This window comes from Psammomys obesus, unplaced genomic scaffold (genome assembly GCF_907164565.1).
Source record: "Psammomys obesus unplaced genomic scaffold, mPsaObe1.curated_primary_1811, whole genome shotgun sequence".
Classification (NCBI taxonomy): domain Eukaryota; kingdom Metazoa; phylum Chordata; class Mammalia; order Rodentia; family Muridae; genus Psammomys; species Psammomys obesus.
In genome coordinates this window covers 23,473-38,896 of record NW_026592099.1, presented here as the reverse complement: position 1 = coordinate 38,896, position 15,424 = coordinate 23,473, and the positions used below count along the sequence as shown (strand labels likewise).

The window sequence follows — 15,424 nt, the reverse complement described above, 5'->3', positions numbered from 1 at the left end:
ACACACACACACACACACACGAACATTTAGTGGTTTGTTTCTTTCATATGGTTTTCTGTCTGAGCCCAAGGCTGTTCTCCAACTCTGGGGGACTCTCCTTCCTTAGGCCCTGAGCACTGTTTAGTGACATGAACTGCTAATATTAAGCTCAGTGAAGTGGCTCAGATCTTTTATCTTTTGCACATGTGCAACCCTGCTTAACTGAGTCCCATACCTAAAACATGTGCTCTGAGTTCCACTTGTGCCTTGGAAAATATGCAATGTGTGAACTTGAGCTCTCTCTCACACACAAATTAAAAAAAAAAAACACACACAAATAAAAATTTTAGAGATTAAAAACAGAGAGATGAAACAGGAATAGCTAAGACAGGGATAAGTGCTTGCCTGTTGACTTAAACTCACAAGGAAGGAGAACCAACTAAAAGCTGTCCTGTGGGCACCACATGTGTCATAGCAGCCACACGCCCACATTCACAGCAATAAATAAAAATTTTAAAATATCATTTAGCACAATATACCATGCCACTGTAAAAAGGCAGAATTCTTATTCATACCTGTTGATAAAGGCTAAGAAACAGTATTCAGTCTTAGGCAGGACGTGGCTGGGAGCTAAGGGCAACAAAATGGCAGTCTACATCTTTGTTCCCAGCACCAAGGCAGAAGCAGGAGGGTCTCTGTGAGTTTAGGAGCAGACAGCACTACACGGTGAGACCCTGGGTTGGAAATTCAGACTTTTCTTCATTTGACACTAAAATTGGTGCCTGGTGCATGCTGGGCAAACATTCATCACTGAGCTCTAACACAAGGCCCCCCACCTCGCCCCCTTCAGACAATTATTATATTACGTATCCTTGGCTAGCCTGAAATCATGAAACCGAGGCTACTGAATTTAAAAGTGTACACACCTCCACATCCCAATACCAGAAATATTTTCCAGCAAACTTTAAAAGCTAAAAAATGAATTGCGGATGGCGGTTCAAGACTGTGATCCCAATACTCAGGAGGTAGAATCAGGAGGTAGAAACCCTTAAGCTCTGAGCTTAAGGGCATGGGCTATGCTATTAAGATACTATCTTGAAACAAAACAAAATGTTGAAAATGTTGTTCAGGAGCAAGTGTCCTGTTCAAAGTGACAAAACAAGAGTAAGGAAAGTCCATTCCTTTTGCTTACTGGAAATTTAGGCAACAAATAGTTAAATATATTTCAACTACATACTTATGTGTCAGGAGGATACGAAATTTTAAATTTCTAAAAAGTAAAACCAAAACAAAATAACAAGAACACCGTGGAAATACAGATTCACAATCATTGATATATACCTCTATCAATCAATTATCAAAATAGCTCTATGTTTTTTTAAATTATTACAGAAATAAGTAACAAAGAACATGACTTCTTATCCTCTACCATGTATTTTTTCTTTCTTTTACACACAGAATTTCAGGTAGCCCAGCTGGCCTCCTTATATACAGAGGATGACTATGAACAGTCATCTTGAGTGCTCCGATTGCAAGCATGTACCACTAGACCTGGATAATGGTGCCAGGATACCTTGCTTATGCAGCACTGGTCATAAACTCAGGGCTCTTCAGACATGCTAGGCAAGCAACTCTATCTCCAGACATTAATGATGTATTTTCTACCTAGAATTCAGAGGCATCAGATGGGTGCCAGGTGGTTAGAACAAAACCTTGAAAATAGTTCAATGATAATGCTTTTAGTTTCACAGATAGCATTGATTCCTATTTACTATACACAGTGAAACAGTGAACCAGAAAAGTCTTGGCTTTGACCTTCTGATCTTAATGTCTTCTTCCTGCTTCGAGTCAATTTTGTCGTTGTATCAGAAGTTGCCATTATTGCCACAGGCTTGTCTTTTTACAGACTGTGTCTGTAACAGGCTACCCACACACTACTTGGTTCCACATTATTAAAAGAGTTAAGGTGGGGGTGGAGATAAAGCCCAATTCCCATACTGCAAAAAACACAAATAAGAAGCTGAGAGGCGGCAGTGCACACCTTTAGTTCCAGCACTAAGAAGGCAGAGGCAGCTGGATCTGAGTTCAAGGCCAGCCTGGTCTACAGGGAGAGTTCTAGAACAGCCAGAGCTACACAGAGAAACTCTGTCTTGAAAAACCAAAAAAAAAAAAAAAAAGCCAGAAAACAATACAATAAAAAAAACTAATTTCACTGACCATGGTAGCACAAGTCTTTAATTTCAGGACTTGGGAGGTAGAAAGATTACTTTGAGTTTGGGTCTATCCTAAGCCCAAACCAGATTGTTTCAAAATTAAAAGAACAAAACCACCTTAATTTTCAATGTGGTTTCACTGTGGTTTCAGGTAGAAAAGAGATCAAGAGCTAAGATGCCGGCACAGTGGCGTACTCCTTTAATCCCCGCATTCAGGAGGCAGAGGTAGGTGGACCTCTGTAAATTCCAGTCCAGGGTAAGTTTAAGACAAGAACTTGTCTTAAAAAAGAAAGGGAGGCTGAAGAGATGGCTAAGCGGTTAAGAGCACTGGCTGCCTTTCCAGAGGACCAGCACCCACATGGCAACACACAACTTTCTCTTAACTCTAGTTCCAGTGGATCTGGCATCCTCACAGACATACATGCAGGCAAAACACCAATGCAAATTAAATAAATACATCTTTTAAAAAATTCTTTAAAGAAAAGGAAGGAGGGAGGGAAAGGAGACGATATTAATTTCCAAGCCACTGTAAGAAACATCCAAATTTACTATGACAACAATAAAGGACTACAAGACCTGAAGACAGATCTTAATTCTTTTAGCCTATTTAAACCCATGACTAGTTAGAATAACTCACTAAAAGATTCAGAATGCTGTAATTACTGAGAATAAGCTACTCACTCTTATTAGACCTAGTTGACAAAGCAATTTGCTTTCTTGACAGAGTATAGGATTCTGCTGCTAACAGCAACAAATTTCCATGTTCCCTTCAGTCATGGACTGTCTTTTCTTTGCCTCATCAGATAACTACGGATTTGAAGATTAGTTTAGTAACAGTTTAATTAATATGAACAAGCATGAGGACCTGAGTTTGAATCCCAAAAACCCACACAAAAGCTCAGCCAGGCACGGTAGTAGTCCTTATTTATAATCCCAGAACTCTATGGTGAGATGGGAGGTGGAAGAACACAGGAGAGAGATCCCTTGCCTTAAAGTAAAAGGCAAGGACTGACAAAACTGTCTTCTAATCTTCACATATCTCACAAGCACAGTCTCCATCTCACAATCAGAATCTCAAAGTTAGTTCAGTGATAACCAGAGAAAAGCAGATTCCGAGGCCCCAGCAAGAAGTACACTCTATGTTTAGAATAAAATCACTCTACTGGTCACCAGGCGAAGAGTGAGTACCCATTACAGATGGCTACATCTGGAGAGATGTACGGGCTCAATCTGTTGTGTGTCTGGTTCCAAGTTGTCACTGTAAAACCTCCTGAGAACAATTTCAAATACCTCATTCTTCAATAATCTTACAGCCAAATTCTAACTAAATTCCATCTCTCAAAGCTGTTCAGGGGCTAGGGAAATAGCTCATTCACTACTGTACTTGCTTCAACAGCACTAGAACCTGAATTTGATTCCCAGAACCTATGTGAAAAAGCCAGGCATGACAGACAGCAGGGGTGTGTAATCCCAACCCTAGGAAGGCAAAGACAGACTCCTGGAGCTCACTAACAAACCAGTCTAGGTTACTTAGTGACTAATACCACAGAGAGAAATGCTGTCTCAAACATCAACAAAAAACAGGTAGATGGTGACTAATAGAAACATCTAAGGTTGTTCTCTGGCCTGCACATACACACACCACACAAAGTACAGCTGAGAACTGATAACTCATACCTGTAATCCCAGTACTTAGGAGGCTGAGCCAGGTGGACTGTTGCAACTCCAAGGACAGCCTGGGCTATACAGTGAGTTCCAGATCAGCATGGGCTACAAAGTAAAGCCTTGTTTCCAAACACAAACACATACATTTGCAATAACAACAACAAAAACAGTGACACTGAAAAACAGAAACAAAATACATACAATTCAAATACAGACAGCTTAAACTGCTAATCAAGGCTTTAATATCTTGAGGAGAAATATCCATTAAATAGCTTTGTGCTTAAGAGTACCTGCTGCTCTTGCAGAAGACCCAGATTTGGTTCTCAGAATCCACATACATCTCTAACTCCAGATCTGACACTCTTTTGACCTCTTCCGGGAACAGGACTGCACATTGCAGAGGTAAAGCACTCACATGCATAGAATAAATAAATCTAAAAAATTATGTCCTTTCAAATTATAATCTCAGGACTGAAGAGATGGCTCAGTGGTTAGAAGCTCCTCTAAATGAACTGGGCTTAATTCCCAGCACCCACTGACAGCTCACAATTAGCTGGCTATAATTCCAGTCCCAAAGGATACAAGGGTTTCTTCTGGCCTCAGACAGCACCAGGCACATCTGCATGTACTTGATGTACTTGTATACATGTAGACAAAACACAAAACGTATATATATACTCAACCTGTAGTCTTAAACACTAAAAAAGATGGTTATTCATTTTAAGGGAAAACAGAAGTAATAAATAGACAGGCATAGTATTCCATGCCTTTAATCTCAGCTGGAAGCAGGCAGATCTGAGTTTAGGGCTAGCCTGACCTACAGAGTTTTAGTATAACCAGGGAAACTCAAGAGAAATCCTGTATTGAAAAGCCAAGAAAAGAACACGTGTAAGGTAGGTAAGAGACAGGCTTGACGGTCCTTGCCTAAAATTCTAGCACTTAGGAGGTTAAAGCAGGAAGATCTTGAGTTGGGAGTCAGCTTAGCTACTCAGCAACTCTGTACAAGCCACCTTGTTGGCCCTGTTGCTTTCTGAGATACAGTCTCATGTATCCTAGCTGGCCTCCAACTCTTTGTAGCCAAGGGTGATCCTAAACTTGCAATCAGTCTATAAAAGAGTGCTGGGATTTCAGGCCTATAAAATCTTGTCCAGTTTATATAGCGAAGTCAGGGTTGTTTTTTTTGTATGTGTGTAGCTGGAGGAACATTCTACCAACTAGGCTACATGTCTAGTCTTTTCCACTTTTTTAAAGCAGACATTTCTGTTTAAAAATGAGTCCTTGTGATTAGGCTCAAGTCATGTTTTCTCAGCAAAATTACTGCAAAACTCCTGTTACATGTTTCTCTGGGTGTTGAATTTGAAGGTGCATATAGTCTGATTGGTGATGTCATTAATTTGGATTATCTTGTATAGCTTCTTTTCATCAAACTTTCCTGATTATTATGGCAATTTTCCTAATTACCAATCTTAGTCTTCCTTGATCATTGGTCTGGCCTGTAGTAAGTTTCAGCTCGATCAGCCATTCCATATTTAGTCCCTATAAAGAAGAACCTGCCCTTATATGAGCCTTTAAAAGAGTATTTGGAGTTTGTGATACTAAGGATCTTGGTCACAATAGCCAAGCACTCTTCCACTAGCCTTTTCTGCCTTCCTGCCTCAAGTACAAAGTCATAAAGTAGCAACAAAATTAATTTTATGGTATTGGGGTTCTAAATAACGAGCAACTGTACTAAAGGTACTCGATGCTAAGTGCAAGACCTGAGTCTAATCCCCAGAACCTACATAGTAGAAAAAGAACTGGCTCCCCTGACCTCTACACGTCCACAAAATGTTAGAAACAATCCAGGGGATGAACAGATGGCTCAGCAATCAAAAACACTGGCTGCTCTTCCAGAGAGTCCAGATTAGATTCCCAGAATCCACATGGCAGTTCACAACTACTTATAACTCCAGTTTCAAGAGATCCAACACCCTTGTCTGGTCATCTCAGGCATTGTGTGGTACACAAACATACATGCAGGCAAAACACTCATACACATAAAAATGTAAAATTAAATAAATACAAAAACAAAAAATTAAATAAAAATATCAACCAATGACAAAAAAAGATCCCCCACACAAAATCCCTATTCTTAGGAAATACATACCAAAAGACTCACAGGTAAAGGGACAGGATTCTGTAATTTAACCTTTTAAAAGTTCAAGAAAAAAGCTGGGAGTGGTGATGTTTGCATGTAATCTGAGATTTGGGAGGCTGAAGAAACAAGAGCTCAAATGCCACTTTCAGCTACATTTCAAATTCAAGGCTAGTATGGACTAGACCAAACCCTGTCTCAAAAAACATTTACAAAAAAGTTCTGAAAAATACTGTATGCACACACAAATACAAAGACATGTTACGCTATTCCCACAGGTTAAAAACAAAAAGTAGGAGCTGGAAAGGTCGTTCAACAGTTCAGTGTACTGCTTAGGCTTCCAGGAGATGCAGTTCAATTCCCAGCACCACATGGTGGCTTACAGTTATCTTTAACTCCTGCTCCAGGGACTCGGAGGCCCTCATTTCTGCAGATTCCAGACATATACACAGACAAAACAACCCATATGTTTAAAAAAAAATTTTTTTTAATTTATTTTTTGGTTTTGTTTTTCAAGACAGGATCTTTGTGGTCTCAGGCTGTCCTGGAACTCACTCTGTAGACCAGGCTGCCCTCAAACTCAGAGATCTGCCTGCCTCTGTCTCCTGAGTGCTACAGCCCAGCAATAAATACATATTTTCTAAGATTGCCGAAGTGTATAATGCATGATACACAACCTTCAGGTAACAAAAGAGTGAACATACCTGAATAGGAGATGGTTTTTCCCAGCCCATTTCAAAAATTCCCATTAGCAACTCCCGTTTCAAACAGTAATCTTCAAACTCATTTCCTTTTGTGGAGGTCACATCCTAATCAAATAAAACAAAAATAAAATACAATCTGGATTCTTTCATAGATAGCATGCTTAAAAAACTATGCCTGACCTACTACTGTTTTAACTTCTATTTTAACTTTCCTGGAAAATAACTACTTTTCAACAAATACACATCACTTAAAAAATGGACCTTTGGGGGACTGGAGAGATGGCTCAGAGGTTAAGAGCACTGACTGCTCTTCCAAAGGTCCTGAGTTCAATTCCCAGCAACCACATGGTGGCTCACAACCATCTATAATGAGATCTGGTGTCCTGTCGTGCAGGTGTACAAGTAGACACAACTCTGTATATATAATAAATAAATAAATCTTAAAAAAAAAAAAAAAAAAAAGGACCTTTGGGCAAAGCCACCGATGTGCATAGTCTGAAGTAGAATATTTCTACATAAATAACATTCAACATTCAATTAGTTACAAGAGTGAAATCAAACCGTAGTTCTACTTACTAGCTACCAATATCTTTGGCTACATCCAAGTTTCTCAAGCACAGCACTTTGACATTTGTGGTCAGGTAATGGTTTTGAGGCGATTCCGTAAGAATCCAGGGATGATAACCAAAAATATTTCTAGTTACTATTAAATGTTTCCTTGGTCACAAATATTACCCTTGGTTGAGAATACTGAAATAAAAGAATTTCTCTGAATGCCTGTTCTTACACACTCATATATATAATATCTAACCTAAATCTCTCACAGAGAGCCTGAGGAAAAAAATATTGAGAAAATTAGGTTATGATATACAGCCAAGCTGGGTGGTGGTGGTGTGCACCTTTGATCCCAGCACTCGGGAGGGAGAGGCAGGCCTCTATGAGTTTGAGGCCAGCCTAGTCTAGAGCTAGTTCAAGGAAATCCAGAGCTACACACAGAAACTGTCTGGAAATACAAAACAACAAAGATATGCATATATATGTACACAAACACACATATATTTAACCCCCATTTCATAATCCCACCAAAGACTGGTAAGATTTTCTTTGGCAATCTAATATCTAGTAACTATACAGTTTCAACCATTTCAATACATATAGCCTCAGCTAAATAGTGAAACCCTATTTAAAAAAACTAAAGACACTTAAATTATATCTACTTGCTAGTCCGATGGCACATACCTAACTGTACTCTTAGCACGAATGAGCTAAGAAAGGAGAACCAAGAGTTTGCAGTAAGCCTGTGACTACATGGGACACTATCTCAAAATAAAACAACAACAACAGTGTCACTTCATGTAACTCCTTTACTTATAACTGCCCACTCTCCCGTTTAACTGTACAAACCAACTTACCGAAGTTTTGATTCTTAGATCTTTTGGAGGGAGTTTTAAAGTCTTTTTCCAGTCATCACCAGGTCTAGAGAGAATATAGTAAACATGAAATTACCACAATCCATTGCTTCCTCTTAATAATATAAATGAAACACTCAAACAGTATTGTCTCTCTAAAAAGCACAGTAAATTTAGCACACTCAAGCAGTTAATATAATTAACAAGATCATTAACTTCAAGGAACATGTTCTTGGGAAGATGAGGACTTAACAACAGAAGGGCTTAGGAGTAAAAGTACAGGTGTTTGTCAAAGCATGTCTTATTTCATCTACAGTTTTGTTTTGGTTTTTTGAGCTGCAAACATTTAACAGCTAAATTTTTTAAAAGGCTCAGATTCTGGATTTTCTTGAAAAAAACTGCTGCTTTCAACCCACAGCAGTTCAGGAGACACACTTTGGCAATAATGTTTCAAATTCCTATATGGTTACAGTTTGGTAGAACTTAGTAACTATTAACTTTTTCTTTTTTCTTCTTTTTTTGTAATGCTAAGAAATTGAGCCCAGGTCTTCCCACAAACTGGAGAATTACCAGTGGGCTACCTAGTAACCAGAACTTAAATCAACAGCTGATCCCTTTAAATAGGAAGTACCTTCTAATTTGGCACAGTACCCTATAGTCGTCCAACTCTGTAACTTCTGGTAACTAATTGATTCTTGTTAGAACCAAGAGTATCTGTAGCTCCAGCTGCCCAGGAGAATGAGGCAGAACCTGAGCCTGGAAGTCCCAGGCTAGTCTGAACAACACAAAGAACACAAAAGCACACACAATTCATGAAGTTTCAAACAGAGATTAAGTCTTGATTCTATTCCTACTCTTTCTGTGATGCTTTATCAGTAACTCCCCCAAACTTCTAGTCTATCATATACAAACTGGGTGTCTAATAGCAGTCAGTACCATGGCGAAAAAAATAACTTAGTATTAGCTATTTATAAACATCTCAGTCATTTCACCTGGAGATGCTTGAACCTGTCCCTACAATACCCCAAAGCTTGATTTATCTAACACTAGAGCCTACATAAAGTACAAACACAGCCACCTTTCTTTCCTTTTCTTTACATAAGAGCTTACGATACAGCTCAGGCTGGCCTTGAAGTCATGATCCTTTGCTTTAGCCTACACCTCTAAACTTTCTAAGCAAAAACATTTGATAACCTAGTAAAACAGCCTGCAACACCATCAAATTCAACAATTCACAACAATATATAAGATACATGCAAAAACTGGCCCACAAATTATACTCAATTATATCCTTGCTGTTCGGCTTGTGTGTATGTCTGTGCAGATCCTCTGGACCTGGAGTTACACACAGTTGCTGAGGTGCCATGTGGGTGCTGTGAATTGAACCTGGGTCCTCTGGATAAGCAGCCAGGACTCCTAAACATTAAGCCATCTCTCCAGCCTTTACTCAATTTTATCTTAAAAATGAAAAACCAAGGTGAGAAAATAGGTAGAGAGAAGTACTAAAGAGTTTTAAAACGGGGCTGGAGAGATGGCTCAGCGGTTAAGAGCACTGTCTGCTCTTTCAAAGGACCCAGGTTCAATTCCCAAGCACCCACATGGCTCTTATAACTGTCTGTAATGCCCATTCCAAGGGACCTGACACCTTCACTCCAATACAAATAAAATAAAGATAAATATATTTTAAAAAAAGTTCTAAAACATCTGGTGAAATTCAGATGGCTTCAAAGAGATGACACACTAAAATGTGGAAAAAGACAAAAGAACTGGAAGGAAACTACTAATTCCAGAAGTGAAACTATCATCTCAAATCAAAAATTTTAAGTGAACAATACTTATACGTACCTATCTATCTGCCCTTAGGAATGAAGGTGCTTAAATTTTGCTTGCCTATGTGTATGCATTAAAATAAACTACAACTTAGAAAATGTTCTAATTTCTATATAGTTAAAAACCAATCCTATTATGCCTCTAATCTCTGCAATTGGGAGGCATAGGCAGGCAGATCTCAAGTTCGAGGGCAGCCTGATCTATATACAGAGTTCCAGGCTGGCCAGGGTTATACAGTGTGGTCCTGTCTCAAATAGAAACAACAACAAAGTGGGATTTCTTAGAGACCAACAGTGAATTGCGTAGCAATAATCTATACATTCTAGGAGCCAGGGAAGACTACTTTTTCCTAGAAAGTTCCACGTTACAAAACACCTAATACGGCTCAAATTTAGGATGACATACACCTATAATCCCTGCACTCAACCAGGGCAGAGCTACGGAGACCTGGACCTCCCGTATCAGTGGACCTGAGGAGGGGCACAGGTGGAGAAAGGGAAGGTGGGATTGGGAGGAGACTACAACTGGGATACAAAGTGAATAAACTGTAATAAAACATAATTTAAAAAAAAAGAAAAACAAAACAAGTCAATAAACCAAAGTATCACTATATGAAGGTCTGTAAATGTTAAATCATTTTATGTACAACTTCCATTGGGGGTAAGGTTTTTAATGTTAATTCCTTATAAATCAATCTTTAGAGTGACGGTGTCTTTCTTTCTTTTGGGGGTTCTCTGTGTAGCCTTGGCTGACCTGGAACTCGCTCTGGAGACTGGGCTGGCGTCACATCAAAGAAAACCACCTGCTTCTGCCTCCTGGATGCTGGGATTAAAGACATGTCCACTGCCAAACAAACACTTAGAGATAACCTACAAATCCTGCTGAAAAAAATTTCTGTAGTGAGCCAAGCATGGTGACCTATGCCTGTAAATCTCATCACTTGGGAGGTCTGAGATAACTGGATCACAAGTTCAAGGCCAGTTTGGGTTTCATAGCTCCAGCAACAAGTAGGCTGAACTTCTTTATAGCAAGATCTTATCTCCAGAGCCAGGCAAGGCATCGTCAGCCTGTAAATCCCAGCACTCAGGAGGTAGAGGTAGGTGAATCTGAATTAAAGGCCGGCCTGGTCTGCAAAGTCCAGAACAGCCAAGGCTACACAGAGAAACCCTGTTTCAAAAAAAGAAAAAGAAAACAAAACAAAAAAGATCTCATCTCAAAAACAAGCACAAGAAAAAACCCAACTATACAGAAAGATGACAAAATTTTAAGTTTAACAAATGAATTTAAGACGTCCAAAAAAGTACATTCCCAAGAGTTCAAAATCCTAAATTCCAATGATTTTTGTATATTTATAAAAAAAAGAAAGAAAAGAAAACAAAAACAACAGCCCAGAGAAGAAACACTGTCTTGATAGAGGGGCTACCAAGGACTGAAACAATATTACTATGTAGGACATGCTAAGCCTTAAACACTGTACAACTGAGGCAATCCTCAGCCCTAGTCACCATACCAGGGTAGAAGTTAATTCCATAAATGAAACAAGGCATGGGCAAAGTTTGAGTGAATATAATCGGGAGCTTAGAATGCCCGTGAAGTGGGTACAGTGGTGTGCAACTAGAATTCTAATACTCATGGGAAGCTTGAGCCTAGTCTCACCTAAATGGGAAGTTCAAAGCCCAGGAGCTTCCAGCCTGGTTTACATACCAAGTTCCAGCCCAGCTGCCAAGATTATAAAATGAGACTTGACCTGGGTAATGGTGGCCCACACCTTTATCCCAGCTCTCAGGAGGCAGAGGCAGAGGCAGGCAGATCTATGAGTTCAAGGTCAGCCTGATCTATAGACTACACATCCTGTCTTGAAAAACCATTAAAATAAAATGAACCTCTCTATGTGTGCGTTATGTGGAGTGTTTAAGTCCAGCAAGACAGGGTTTCTCTGTATAACCCTGGCTGTCCTGGAACTTGGCTCTGTAGACTAGGCTGGACTAGAACTGAGAAATCCACCTGCATCTGGCTCCTACTACTGACTGGCGAGCCTGTCCTAAAAAAAAAAAAAAAGTTTTAATATTTACCTTTGCATGTGGTATAAAGACATACATGCAAAAAAAAAAAAAAAAAAAAAAAAAAAAAAAAAAAAAAAAAAAAAAAAGGTGGGGTGTAGTGGATTACATGTGTTAACCCCAGTACTTTGGAGACTGAAACAGGAAGACTGCCATGAATTCCAGGTCAGCCTGGGCTACAAAGTAAACCTGCTCAAAAACAAACAGAATGGGACCATTTTAGTCACATTTCCAAGTGTTAACTTCTACACTGAACTATGAACAGCATATTCTAAACATAGTAATTCATAGAAACCTATGTTCATCATGTGCCGGGTTAATTATAGTAGACATTACATTACTCTATTACAAACACCTAATGACTGTAACAGAGTCATCTGTCCTCCACCTGCAATCAAAATGGTTAATTTAAGGCATACAGTAGTCAACAAGAGAAATAATCAGAAACCGTAGGTCTCCAAGTTCTTCTCACACTTACTTAATAGTGGCAGCCATACTCTGTGCTTGCTGCTGAGTGCCATTATTGATTGTGCTGGTGTTTTTTAACTGGTTCATCTGTTGCTGCGTCTGTGTGCCCCCTCCTCCAGGGCCACCACTGGCCTTCACAGGGCCCCTCAGCTGGCCATTCTGGCTGGACAGACCCATTATAACAGGGTTCTCTGTTCTGGCCGTGCTCATGCTTTGTTAACTGCAAAGGTGTCTCTTTCAAACTCCAAACTTTTCAAAGTCAGTAGAGAAACTGTAGTAACAGTTTATGAAGCTCTCCAAAATGAAGAGATAAGTAAGTCTTGCTCAGTATCCGAGTCCTTTATTGCAATTCGGGCAGCACCTGTAAGTCTCTCAACAGCGAGCAGCAGCAGTTAACTTGCTCTCATGCACCGAATCAACTTATTGTTTAAAGCCCTCTAACAAGCTTCAATTTTATCTGAGTTCACTTACTTCAATCTGAAAAAAAGAAAAAAAAGTTAAATTAGCAAACAGCAAAGTCAAGGGGGAAAACTGTCCCCTTTTAATGGAATGTTCATCCTTAAAGAACTACTAACAGCCACACTCGGGTCAAATCGCTAGTTGAGACAGATAAGACACAGGGAAGAACTGCCTTAAAAACCCATCTACAAACATTAAAATTTTAAGATCAAAGCAACCAAAAGAAAATGAGGCAGAAAAATACTATTAATACAATTCAAATTCACTGTCAAAATATGTTCTTCAATCTCCTTTCTGATGAATTCTCTCCAAGTCCTTAATTAACTGCATTAAGTCTTGAAATAGCAATTTAATGTAAATCTAGATCTGACCTAGACAATTTGTTAACATTTTTCTGTTTCTGACAGCAACCAAGAGTCCTTAAATAAGACTGTTTTTAAATTAAAAAAAGTTTTCTGACCATTTTCAACTAGAGAAGTGTTTTTCCCCCCATTGAACTTTGTCCTTACAAAAATAAATGAAGCAGTCAAAAGATCTGTATGGAACAGTCTACATATTAAAAAAAAAAAAATCTTTCACTTGAAAATCTCTAAGACCCTCTTCAACTACTAAAAAAAAAAAAAAAACAAAAAAAAAAAAAAACAAAAACCCTCAATACTAAAAGCTTAGTATTGCCTTTCAATATAACACTTTCCAAAAAGTATAACCTACTTTAACAAAGTTCAAAAGGGAGGGGAGGAGGATTTCCTGTAATTAAAGAGGAAAGAAAAACCAGAGGGTTAAACAAACTTGTAGGTTTAATAAAATTCTCCCAAATCACCCGGAGTACCAAGTCTAATTAACAGTTACTTTAAGAAAGAGTTGGTCAACCTCCTCTATTTTAAATTGTTCCCCAAGTGGAATTCTCAAAACTTGGTAAATAAAAAATTGCTAAGGGCCAGACAGAACACAAGCCCAACTTCTTTGGTTTATTTTGTAATCCCCTTATATTTCACCCTCTCCCAAAACACTCATTTAATCAGTGCTGGTTATTTTTGCCATACATCAAGTATCCCAAGTCCAAAATTTTCAAAGTCAAAAGATGCCAAGTTTTTTTTTTTAAGCAAACAAAAAAACTTTATACAAATCATCTTGCTTAAAAATGCTATCACATGAAGTTATTTGTTCTGCTGCCAGCTATTTTCTATACTGACAGCTTATGATCAACAGTATCGGGTCCGTCAAACAGGAAGGTTTACCGTTTCTACAGCACTAAGAGGATGAAGGGGGCAACCTCGGAATACCCCGCACCATGCACACAGTAAGACCTCCTACCGCCCTAAATCCAAGGAGACTCGATAGCTGCCCCCTTCTTAAACTGACACCTGCACTGCAGTTTACGACTCGGCCTATCACTTCCTAATTTAAATTTGCAAGTATTATTCCTATATTAAAAAACAAAAACAAAACAAAAAACCACTAAGGAACGTAGACTCAGTTGGGAGGAGTCCTCGACGGAGTTAATTATAGCCCAGCCCAGAACGTGGTTAGCAATTGACAGTTTCACACCCAGAACTGTACCATCAGCTCCAACAAGGGCTTTTGTTTGCAAATGCAGCGCAGTTTCTCCAAGCCTCGGCAGGAAGTTGGAGTGAGTGGGGCTGCCCCGAAGGAAAAGGGGGCCGAGGGGAAGGGAAAAGCCGAGCCAAGGATGGGAGTCCAGTAACTGTAGGGCAGTAATTCCTAGCTCCCTCCCCCATCTCCACTCTTCTTTAAATCCAGCTCCCTCAGAGAAAACGCGAAAGGGCTGCTGCTCTGCAATCCTATCTGCGCCACAAGAGCCGGAACCAGCTCCGCGAGTGGGAGACAATAGGGACTCCCCTCAGCGAGCCCGGAAGAGAACCCCGAAACTGGACCGCCCCGCCTCGCCTCCAAGCCGCAGAGTCTCCCGAAACCCTAGCTCCCCACCGATCCGGAAGGCCCGACTTGCAAGCGGGCCGCCGCGGGTCCTCTCCCGGCCCGGGCTCCGGACAGCACAGCCCTGCCGCCCCCCACACGGGCCGCCGCGTCCTCCCAGCCCGGCCCGCCGCCCCGTCCACCCCCGGCCCGGCCCGGCCCGAGCACCTCCGCCGCTCCTCCGGCGGACCCCGCCGCGCACCGCGTTCCTCGGTTCCACTCCCCTCCGCCGCCCCCCGCGGCACCCAGCGGCCGCCCGCCCGGCCGCCCGTCCACCCAGGGCCGGGCCTGGGCCTCAGGGCTTCCGCCTCCAAGCGCGCCCGGACGCCCGCCCGCGGGGGGGGGGCTCCCCCGCGACCCCCACGGCCCCGCCGACCCCGACCACACCGCCTCACCCCCACGCCCCGCGGCCGGGGCCCGAGTCCTACCACCGAGGCCACTCCCGCTCCGCGCCCTCGGTCCTTTATTGTTGACTCGAAGCTCCCAAAATGGCGGCGGCTCCTTCCTCCTCGGAAACCTCCGCCCGCCCCCTGGTCGCCGTACCATCAAAACACTGCCCGCGCGCACT

At 40.9% G+C, this 15,424-nt stretch overlaps 1 protein-coding gene across 4 annotated transcripts in view; it reads right to left on the bottom strand.

The window, feature by feature from the left end:
* Ddx6 (DEAD-box helicase 6) overlaps positions 1–15,424 on the bottom strand; it is a 42,187-nt gene that overhangs the window by 20,786 nt on the left and 5,977 nt on the right. For 2 of the 4 annotated variants that reach the window (XM_055612507.1, XM_055612506.1), the window contains exons 2-4: positions 12,473–12,939; positions 8,108–8,171; positions 6,696–6,800 (exon numbers count right to left, since the gene is read on the bottom strand). In XM_055612507.1, the coding sequence (XP_055468482.1) occupies positions 6,696–6,800; positions 8,108–8,171; positions 12,473–12,672 (369 nt within the window). In that variant the 5' untranslated portion in view covers positions 12,673–12,939. Of the gene's footprint in view, positions 1–6,695; positions 6,801–8,107; positions 8,172–12,472; positions 12,940–15,251; positions 15,363–15,424 lie in introns of those variants that run through there. The other 2 variants (XM_055612504.1, XM_055612505.1) reach the window with 2 other exon arrangements.